Source organism: Saccostrea echinata, unplaced genomic scaffold (genome assembly GCF_033153115.1).
Source record: "Saccostrea echinata isolate AGI-Se365-2 ecotype Australia unplaced genomic scaffold, CSIRO_AGI_Sech_v1 ptg000047l, whole genome shotgun sequence".
Classification (NCBI taxonomy): domain Eukaryota; kingdom Metazoa; phylum Mollusca; class Bivalvia; order Ostreida; family Ostreidae; genus Saccostrea; species Saccostrea echinata.
Window position 1 is genome coordinate 4,190,125 of NW_026889796.1, and position 10,565 is coordinate 4,200,689.

At 32.7% G+C, this 10,565-nt stretch overlaps 2 protein-coding genes across 3 annotated transcripts in view; both read right to left on the bottom strand.

Annotated features, from left to right (window-relative positions):
* Window positions 1–1,067, bottom strand: part of LOC133202672 (uncharacterized) — a 54,413-nt gene extending 53,346 nt beyond the window's left edge. Inside the window, exons 1-2 of the mRNA XM_061338529.1 lie at window positions 1,044–1,067; window positions 79–291 (exon numbers count right to left, since the gene is read on the bottom strand). Coding sequence (XP_061194513.1) covers window positions 79–278 — 200 coding nt within the window. The 5' untranslated portion in view covers window positions 279–291; window positions 1,044–1,067. The remainder of the gene's footprint in view (window positions 1–78; window positions 292–1,043) is intronic.
* A 4,437-nt stretch (window positions 1,068–5,504) lies between these two features.
* Window positions 5,505–10,207, bottom strand: LOC133202424 (uncharacterized). 2 transcript variants are annotated; one of them, XM_061338242.1, is made up of 4 exons: window positions 10,010–10,207; window positions 6,584–6,761; window positions 6,074–6,258; window positions 5,505–5,920 (listed from the first exon to the last, which is right to left on the bottom strand). In XM_061338242.1, exons 1-4 carry the CDS (start codon window positions 10,172–10,174, stop codon window positions 5,753–5,755), a joined length of 696 nt encoding a protein of 231 aa, XP_061194226.1. In that variant the 5' UTR covers window positions 10,175–10,207; the 3' UTR covers window positions 5,505–5,752. The 2 variants fall into 2 exon arrangements, with proteins under 2 accessions (XP_061194226.1, XP_061194225.1); XM_061338241.1 differs by having other exon boundaries at window positions 10,007–10,206.
* Window positions 10,208–10,565: the final 358 nt, after the last annotated feature.

The window sequence follows — 10,565 nt, forward strand, 5'->3', positions numbered from 1 at the left end:
GGACGTTAAAAATTTTAATATTATCATATTTGTACATCCTTGCCGGGAAAATGGAGATGAAATGTGCAATAGTTATACCTGACAGCTTCTTGTACACCTTCATCTTGCATCTTCACTAGTTCCTCATTTTCTTTGTTTGCTGTTGGAGATGTTGGCCCTGCTGCTGTTTTTGTTGGAGGGATGGTTGTATACAGAGCATTTAGCTGATCTATCTGCTGTAGAATGGGATGAACAGCAGCTGGGGTCCCTGCCATTATATTCTGGTATGGTGTTGCCATCTCAAGTGAATTTCTGAAGAATTGTTAACATGGTTAATGATTGTCGGTGATGATCTAAAAATTGAATTGATAAATTAATTTCATTGGTTGTTAAAAATTAGATACAATAAACATGATAAATTCACTTTTACACACTTGAACACTTTTTTATGACCAGTGGTATTGTAGGTTTCTGTATTTCATGTGCAAAGTGGTATTCAGGTACTGATTCCATTGAAATCAAACACCCAGTAGATGGGTAATATGGCTCCCAATTTGTGAAATTTTACTACAATGACACCCTGTTATCGAATGATAGTATTATTTTCTCCAACATGTGTTTCATATTTCGAGTCAATAATTACACAACAGAGAGTCTATTAACAGAAAGGATATTCGCTATGTATCCTTATTTTTGGAACATACCGCGCTGCAATTGAACCCGCGATATAATGAGAATTGAGTACATATTGCGTAATCATCACGTATTTTCATTTCACTTTCAGGGTTTACAAAGTACTTATTAATGTTTTCAAGTTTTGCACCCATTTAATATGGTTGATGATTTACAACTTCATTATGCGTGTAATTTGACTAATTTAATACTAATTCGAAAGCATCAATGCTGAACGATTTTTTTCTACCAGTAGCCTAAGGCATACGATAAACTTCGCCATCTTTTTCACTGTTTATGTTTTTCTATTCCGATGTTTGCAAAGATAAGCTGTGTACATTTTCATTGATTGAATACGCTATTCAAAACATGCGCAGATTAAAAATTCTTACCCCCAAAAACACAAAATTTAACAAAGACTACATCTTCGAAATTTTTCCAACTCTGCAATTTTTCCCGCCAACTGATCAAACCGTTCATCAAATGATTCTGTTCAAGACAAGTTGTTCCATTATTCGAGGTATTGAGAGGCGGATTGTTACGAATCATTTAGATTGTGTTGCTTTATACATCGTGTATCTCTGTACAAAGCATGTTAAAGTGTCTGTTTTCAAAATTGAACATGCAGATGAAGTCTTTCTTCTATATGTACTATATATTATACAAATATGCATGTACCACCAACTGCATTAATTCACAACTAAAACCAATAAATAGAATGGCAATAAAATACCCAAAGAGTTTTACAGATTGGACAGTTGGATTAATTTTGACATTTTGGAAACTGTAAAATGTATTCAACTGCACGGATAAAATTTATTTTTCAAACTACACGTGTCTTATTCTTTTAGTACAGTGCTCTGATGCATGGCTTGCAAAATTCGAAAATCAAACTTTTCATTATTTTTTCAATTTATATATTCTCACATTGTGTAAAACAACATAGAGAAAACACAGAAACAATATCAAACCAGGGACCTATATACTATATAGTATATAGATCCCTGATCAAACAAAATACATGATGTAAGAGTGCACAGTTTACATTAACCTGGAAGGATAACTCCCTTATTAATTACATATATTGATGAATTCAGAAAGGTTATTAATGACGGATACCTTTTTACATGAAAATAAATTTGAAAACTTGGAAAGCATTTGGTCGACTTATATGTTGATTGTAAATATATACCCTTTTCTACAATCATTTAAAGCTGAACATAATATAATGGCATTCGTCTCCATTATTATTTTTACATAAAGTACATTTGAAGGTTTATTGTTCCATCGGCCTGTCTCGATTGGTAATTTGTGATTACTAGTTCTAAATCTTGCTAGTGTATTTAAGTGTTCATTGATACATTGGCATTTAAATAGTTTCTAGATGTAAAAGTACTATTAGTGAAAAAAATATTTTTTGCCTAAGTACTAGTTGTATCACAATCGATATCTTAATTCCATTTTTACCAGGAATTTTATCATTCTTATTTTAATATTATCTATTCAACCTAACCATAAACCATACACATGCATGTAATTGTCTTAAAGGCAGAGAAAATAAGCACCTCCTCCAATTAAATTTACATCGTCTATAGGGACCCCTGTCAATCAAACGAATTAAAGTCCAGGATTCGTACCGGTTGATATATAGAATTTGACTGGCATTTAGTCGCTAGTCTCTGTGTATACCTTGTATATCTCTAGGTACCTTGCTTGGCCGTAGGAACCGAGGGGTGGGGGTGGGGGGTTCGATATATAGAATACTATAGAAATCATGTCTACTATACATGTATGCTTATGCCCCCTCAATAATAACGTCTAATGACTCTTTTTCTTTTCTTTTCTTTTCTTTTTTTTTACTTGTCAAGAAATTTTACACAGGAATTGGTTGAGAATTTCTGTTACATATAAGAAGCGAATCTGTGAACATCTGTGCTGTTATTTTTTTAATGATATTTAGAAAAAGTTTGGGTTTTTTTTTCTCTTAGGCGGGAGCATTTTATAAAAATTCATACTCTCTGATACTAAAAGGGAGTATCAGAGAGTGTGAAGATATATAAAGGTTAGTTTTATATTACATATTTTCTATTACTCAATTGTAATACTTTGTGAATGTGTCATAGAAAAATATTTTACATAAAAAAGTCGGAGAACCCTTTGGGTTCGGAACGCGGGAAGGGGGAGGGGTTCCAAGCACCTGTGTTTATGCTTAGTGGTTTATAACTTCATTAATTTAGAAATCTACATTTCATTTGAAGGAGGAAAGCAAAAGCTATTTTGACCCCAAGATATCAAATGAAGTCTACGTACGACTTCAAGCGTATTTAGTAGTCGGATACCTATACCGAAATACTCGTCTATCCAAATCAAAGCGATTGTTTCTTATATTTGTAGCAAGAGATTCAAAAGGCTGAAGCTAACACAAGCAGTAAAGGAGCCCTTAAAACGGATGAAGCGCCCGAATTGACAATCTGTGATGCAGCAAATGCAGAGACAGGTACATTTATTTTATGCGGAATCTGGAGTTACAATAAAGAGTTTCAGTACACCTACCTTACCCGTGAATCGGACGAAGTCGATAGACCACCATGCAGCAATAAATATAGCGGAAAGCCAAAGGAGGTCAGAGTGGTGCATGTGCCACTACACACTAAGAGTCACATGTAAGATTTTGTATCTAAAACTTTGGTACAGGTAAAATTATTTAATCTTTTTTATGAACTTTGTTTATTAACCTATTTTTATCTAATTAATTATAATTACAGAGCTCAGATGACTCGGAAAGTTCGAATATCATCAGGATTGATGGAAAAGCTGTTACACGCACCAAGAAGCAAACAACGTAAGATTTGGAATCGAACACAGCTTACTTCTGTTACAGGACTATAGAAATATACTTTTATAGTAAATGGAGACCATTGATACCAAGATTTATATCTCCTGTCAACGGAGGTAAAAAAAAAAAATTAAGACCCCCCTTTCTCATTCATTTTGGCCTGGATTTCATTACTAAACTGACAGTGTGTTGACTTCTGGGAGTTTTAATTTTTATTTATTTGCCTGAAAAATTTGTTTCATTTTGATTAAAACCAAATTAAAACCATTTTTCTTTCCAATAGATATCATTGGCATCATGTTTTAGTTATAGAAAGTTTTCTTTACAATTTATATGTTTCTTTGTACAGAGGATCTATAAGACAACGAATTCGGTGACTATTTCACGAGACATCCTTTCGTGTGCCTGTTTCTTTCTTGAGTATGTAGTTCTAGTGAGTACGAGTTCCCAAACACCTCAAATAGAAAGCATTTGTCTGAGAACGACCTACTGTAAACCTTAAAATATATAGCATTTGTGTAGGAATTACTTATCTGTAAACGTGTATTAGTTTTAAAATATTTTTCTTTCAGGAAAAAAAGTAAAGCACATGGATATAACGAGGAATTATTTAAGTTGAACTCGCATAGAATTTGGAAACATTTCCGCAGGAATAAGATGAATAAATAACAATATAGATGTTTTGATAGTGAAAATGTTTTTATAGCATTAGATTTACGTGTATATTTTACACATTTTGAAAATATATACACACTTCGTATCTGAAAAAAAATGAACATCGTTTTCTGCATGATGCTTTGAAATGTTAGTACTATATCTGCTACACCTTTTAGGGAAAACAAAAGAACTGCAACATGTACCCTCCTTCTGACTTTTTTTAATATATAACACTCTGAAAGTATTTAACCTCGGTGAAGTTTAGAAAATCGTGAAATTTATTAAGATGACCCCGTCTTTCGAAATTGTATCATTTTTTTATAATTTGCTTCTAACAGAGCCAGTGATGCAAAAACATCATGGAATGCATGTCATTCTCATTTCTAACCTTTTCTAAAGTGAATGCGTAAGAGTTATATTTCTTGTCACGAAGTTTTTCACCCAAATAAATTATATCCTGAGAAGTTCTTAGAACAAATTTCATACAGGCATGCTTGATCACACTCTAGTGCCCAGATTTTAATCTCTTTATAACAGTCCGGAAGAACCCCCTGTACCTCATCTCCCTTATCTATAATAATTAAGAGGTAGATTATATAATTCTTTAAATATTAAATTACAGTTTCCCAGATATATAATAACCAAATGCGGCTGACATTGCACATCCAGATGTCTCCGACGATGACACATATATATTTTGTAACAAACGTATCCTGAAACAATAGTGCAGTACATATATATATATATATATATATACATCGTGAATACTGATAATACATATAATATAGAGCCTCTTTAGTTCAAAAGACACCATTCAATGATCTTTCTAAATTTAATCAATCTATTGTCATTTAATGTCAGAATGTGAAATACGATATTTTTATGTCAGGTTTATATCTCTCCCTTATGTATACGTCATTTTAATTAAAGACCACAACTTGAGTATGCTTCTGTGGTATGGGGATGCTGTCAAATCAATGATAACGATAAGCTGGAAAAACTGCAACTTGGTCACAGGTTTAACAACAATATATAGCATCTAAACTAACGATTATCTCTTATAATGTATATAGTAGAGTATATTTTGTGTGGAACGATTATTTTGGGTTTTTTCCCCGATTTTTCCTATGGTATACATAATAAATAAGTGTAATATAATTTGTAAAGAAATATCCAACAAGCCCAGGGGGTGATATTTCTTTCGGGAGGGAGGGGGGGGGGTCTGTCCACAAGTACCTGTGGTGCGTAAACCTGACAAACGCGTGTGGCACAAACTAATTCAATACTGATGAACATTCAAACTTGAAAAAAGCAACACAGTATCATAGTAAAATATATATATATATATATTTATTTTCACAGCTATACAATAAAACTCTACACGTAAAAATACCAATAAAAGTATTATAAAACAACGAAAAGTATTTCTTTTAAAAGATGCATTAGTATCACAAAACGTCTACAATGTATAAAAATCCACCGACTCTAAACCGCCGTATATAAAAGCTCAATGTTATAAATCTCTGATATTCTTATTATAGCAATATAAAATATGATCTACAATCATACAAATGAGTTATTTTTTCAAAACAGTAATTTCCTGTGATGCTATGAAGTAAAGGAAACAAGATGCTGATACGAATCCCATATCCCCTTCCGCCTTCCACCTGGGATTACCTCGGTTCCAACAACGGCGCACTTCCGGCTGGCCCCAGCAGTTGCATATGCTTGTATCTGCTGCATAACTTCTTCTGGGGGAAGGGCATTTTCTCGATCCTGAAATTTTACAAAATTACAAAACACAATGAAATAAAAAAATATATTATTTGAAGCGTTTAACAGTCTACATGGTCCATGGTTGAAAAACAATTTTATCAGTTTTCTGGAACGTAATTTTTGAATTCTAGACAGCTGATAAATGACCTATACCTGTTTACTTGCAACAAAAAGAATGGGAATGTTACTAGCGGCCTCCAGCTTTAGAAATTTCCTCAGTTCGTTAGCATTCTCTTCCAACCTCGCCTCGTTTGCCGTTGAATCCACCACCCAAACCATTACATGGATCCCTTTTACAAATTCTTTCCAATAAGATCTACACATTTCTGATCCTCCAACTACAAGGAAATTCAAATTTTGATTATACATGTATCACCATCTTAACTTAAGATGGTTAAGACTTAAGCGCTGAGCTATTAACACAAATTATTACTTTGACTTTTAGATCATGCACACACGTAAATCCTTTGCCGAAAATGTGGTCCTTTAGTCGTGGAAACAGAGAAGGAGGTACAGTGTATACTTTCAATCCGACAGTGTACCTTTATTTTTATTTTATTTAATCAATATTGTATTTTTTTTAGAAGGGATGGTCAATTTTATAACTAAATGGTGTGCACTCCAACGTAAAGGTACATGTTTCTTGTATAAAACAAATCTTACCATCCCAAATGTCGAACATGACGTTCCCTATGGTGACAGACTTGACGTTGAAGCCGACAGTTGGTCGCGGCATTACATTCTCTTCTTTTCCCTTACTTAAACACTCCACGAATGCGGTTTTCCCGCTCCCATCCAACCCGACCACAAGTACTCGTGTCCTCGGACGCTCCGAACGAGTCTGTGGGATAGAAAAACAGATATATTATAGTCAATTTGCAATATGCACCTGCATATATGATTCATTAAATGCGCACAATATGATATCACAACTAATTCTTGTCGTGTTTTTGTTGATAACATAACGATATGCTGTAGATTTAATAACACACCGTTAATATTGCTAGATTCTGAATTTCAGTTGAATATATTGGACGTAAAGAGATCAATGATGTAAAGCTGACAATTTCAAAATTATTGAAATTAGTTGAACTTAAACTATTTGAGTAAATTCGAATTTAGAATGGATTCCAAGAAAATTGACAACTAATCTTGAAAATTAAGTTAGTGAAGCAAGTACCCACAACAGGAAAAAAATATAATTCTAAAGCATTTTTACAACCTATTAGTATTTCGCTGAAGGCATTGTCCCTGCCTCTATAAAAATAACACCCTCCCTTGCAATTTTAATATGAAATGTGTCGAAAGATTAAGTACCCTCCTTATGATTTTAAACAATGTGGAACACAGATTGCAGTTTAATAAACGCCCTCTGCTATTCTTTAAACGCCGTTAGACCCCTTGAGACAAAAATTTAAAGTCGTGGTATGCTGAGTTTGATTTCAATTTGAGTTGTCCTTCTTCCGCTTTAAGTTCTTGGACAAAGACTTTTTGTCTAAGGGGTGGTTTATGTAATGTATGTGTAGCGTCAGAGACTTTAATTTTAAATACAATGTACTTAGCCTTGGCGAGGGGATAAAAACAGACAAGGAGTTGGATAAAAAATTCACATAAAACACTTTCTGATATTATTTAGGAAGAGAACAGTTATAGACGGTTACCTTATAGTTATTACTTTACATGTTGACACCTCTCTATTAACAAAAAAATTCAAGGCTTATTGATGTGCATATTCTAAGTATGAATATATATATATAGAGAGAGAGAGGGGGGGAGAGAGAGAGAGCACAACAGTAATTAAACACATAAGTTGACAATGAAATTTATCAGCAGAATTTCTACTCTCAGTCAGGAAAATATTTTTGAAAGCAAGGATATTCAGTGGGACATTGCAAAAATTGAAGAAATAGGACATTCCCATGGTGTCAAATTTTGACAAAAAGTACCTTGTTAAGTTTTATTATTATTTTTATTTTCCAGCACCAGATTCAAGTAGTTCAATGATGCTTATTGTTTTTTTTATAAATGAAATAAGTATAGTTCTGGGCCATGATGGGAAATTTACAACATGTACTTAAACATAAGAGGTATATACATGTATATGTTTAAAGCTTATGCAATAACAACCACAATAGTCATCAATTAAAAAAATGCCTACAATATATTATCTGTAAAAAATCATGAAAATTTATTATTATTTTTTTCCATTGTGAAACTGACTGCATTAATGCTAGCTGCTTGATTTTAACCAGTAGTATTTGTACAGATTTTTTTTTTTGGTAGTCCTTACTACAAATTTCAATATTGTGTTAATCATTATTAATTTTATGTGGAATTTTTGGAGAAGTTAAGACTGTGGCATTGCTTCTTGTCAAAATGTAGAGATATGATTTCAACTTAAAAAAAAGACAAACAAAAACAAGACCAAAAAAAAAAAAAAAGATAAAAAAAAGTGGGAAGAGGGATATCTATTTTTGACACATTTAATGAATGATTTAAATTTGGAAAAACATACATGTATTTGCCTAAGCATGTCCTTAACATATTCAGGAATAATTAATGGACCAGTACAATCAAACAGGATGTGAAAAAAAAAATAGCAGGTACCAGTGAATAATTTTTCAATTAAAAATATTGTTTAATTTCAATCAAATCAATATCCTGTTCATCATTAAACTAAATTTTTGGTGGGAGGCTTTCAGAAACCCCAATCTGAACATCAAAAAACAATACATGGGAATTGGGATTCATTTAGTAAATTAAAATGATTATTTTCTGTACAACAAACACATTAATTATAAACTATCACTGTCATTACATCCTATTTCTATGCCCTGTTATTTTCTAGGAAAAAATACTTTGTTGCAAAAATAAACTACACATAGCAGAAATGATAAAGAGTAGACTATTCTGAAATGCAACTGTCACATGGTACAAAGATTGATTACAGTTGTCACAATGGTCTAATCATTGTAGAGGCTACTGTGTACAATCGGGACAGATACCTAACATATACTGTCATATTGCTAATTTTCATGGGGCTTTAATTTTTGTTGTTTTTTGAGGTATGAAGATACCAAAAAATTTATGTACTCCTCGAAATGTAAATTTTGGAAAATGTAACAACTATAAATCTCAACAACCACAAAATCAAATCCCCACGAACCAATATTTTTTTCCTCAAATCTCGAAAATTTGATCCCACAAAAATGTTTGATATAAACTTTTAAACTACACAATAAAAAAAAAGTTAGTAGCAGTATGTTATCAAGAGTCCAGAGCATAAAAACAAGGGTACATGTATACTACATGGGAGGGAGAAGGTTATCTGAATTCACAGAAACCCTCTTTTACATTTTAACATTCATGTTAAACGTGTTCAGGCACGTGTTCAGGCACATTTAATATGTCAAATGCTGCTTAAATGCATAAAAAAAAATTGAATTGCATAAAAATAATATCGAAGGAATGTTCTGCCCTATTCATTTGATTTTGGTACCTGACCCCAGTAATCCGATGCTATCCAATATCCTGGATATGGGCCTTGCTATAATTTCATTTTACTTTATTTAAAAAAAAAAAAGAAGAAGAAGCTTGTCCATTGTTGAGGAAAAATGGCAAATCTAATTGAAGATGATAATCATCTTTCCTACTGCTATGAAAATCCCCCCCCCCCAAAAAAAAGGGCAATGAAAATGTACTATCTGTTGAAAATGTTAAAATATTTTAAAATGATTAGAACTATGAATACACCTGAAAACCCGCCACCCCATCCCCCACCATGTTAGGGTGATACACAGTCCACAAGTTCAGAGTTTACAGAGTTATTATAATTATTTCATATAGTGTATCAATCTTTAGAAAATAGACAATTTATTCATATTAACACGATTAAAGTACACTATTCTATTGTAAAATGTTCCGATTAATTAACACTTCAATAAACAGTGCAGTAGTTCGAGGTTCATATTTTTCGCATGGCTGGTAACGCACTCACTGCATTCCATATGACAATTAGGCACTAACATTTATGTAAACAACTTTAAAAGAGAAAACAGAGAAATAATGTAGATATCTATCGCTTACTACATTTTTAACTTTTCGGAAGTATTCGTCGGGCTCTTGGTTGCATTCTGATTCTTGCAAGAATTTGATTAATTTGTAGATCCCATAGGCAACTGCTGATGTGACGATTCCCGAAACTATAATAGATGTAGGCCTTGTTTCCCAAAGGTATTTGAGCCACGAGTTCATCCTTCCCTACCTACATTGTTGACGTTCAAGATATAATTCGATCCCGATCATTGTCCTGGTGTCTTGATCATTATAGCGTTTGAAATTATGGTGCAGCTTACTAAAGAAAGGAAGTTGTATAAGGGATAATTTATCGATAAAAATCAAATTGTCTTTATATTGTCCTTTTTTAAAAATAAGAATTAATATTTTTATTTTTTTTTATCCATAAATATATTAGCAATTTTTTCGTCTAAAAACAAGCTACTGACGAGGGTTGTTCCAAAATTCCGTAGTCTGAGCCCATAGTCTAAATATTATCGTGTCTGTGTGTACATAAGTGTGTTGTTGGTTGATAAACTACTTTGTTTTAAGTTGAGAACTTGAAAATAATAGGAGTTCATAGAATTTT

What these genes read in the sequence shown, in the direction of transcription:
- LOC133202424 (XM_061338241.1), bottom strand. Translation starts at nt 10,174, where the DNA reads ATGAACTCGTGGCTCAAATACCTTTGGGAAACAAGGCCTACATCTATT. An exon ending in TCCGAAAAGTTAAAAATGTA is followed by an intron (nt 6,762 to 10,006) that starts GTAAGCGATAGA and finishes TCTATCCCACAG; the next exon opens with ACTCGTTCGGAGCGTCCGAG. An exon ending in CATGTTCGACATTTGGGATG is followed by an intron (nt 6,259 to 6,583) that starts GTAAGATTTGTT and finishes ATTTCCTTGTAG; the next exon opens with TTGGAGGATCAGAAATGTGT.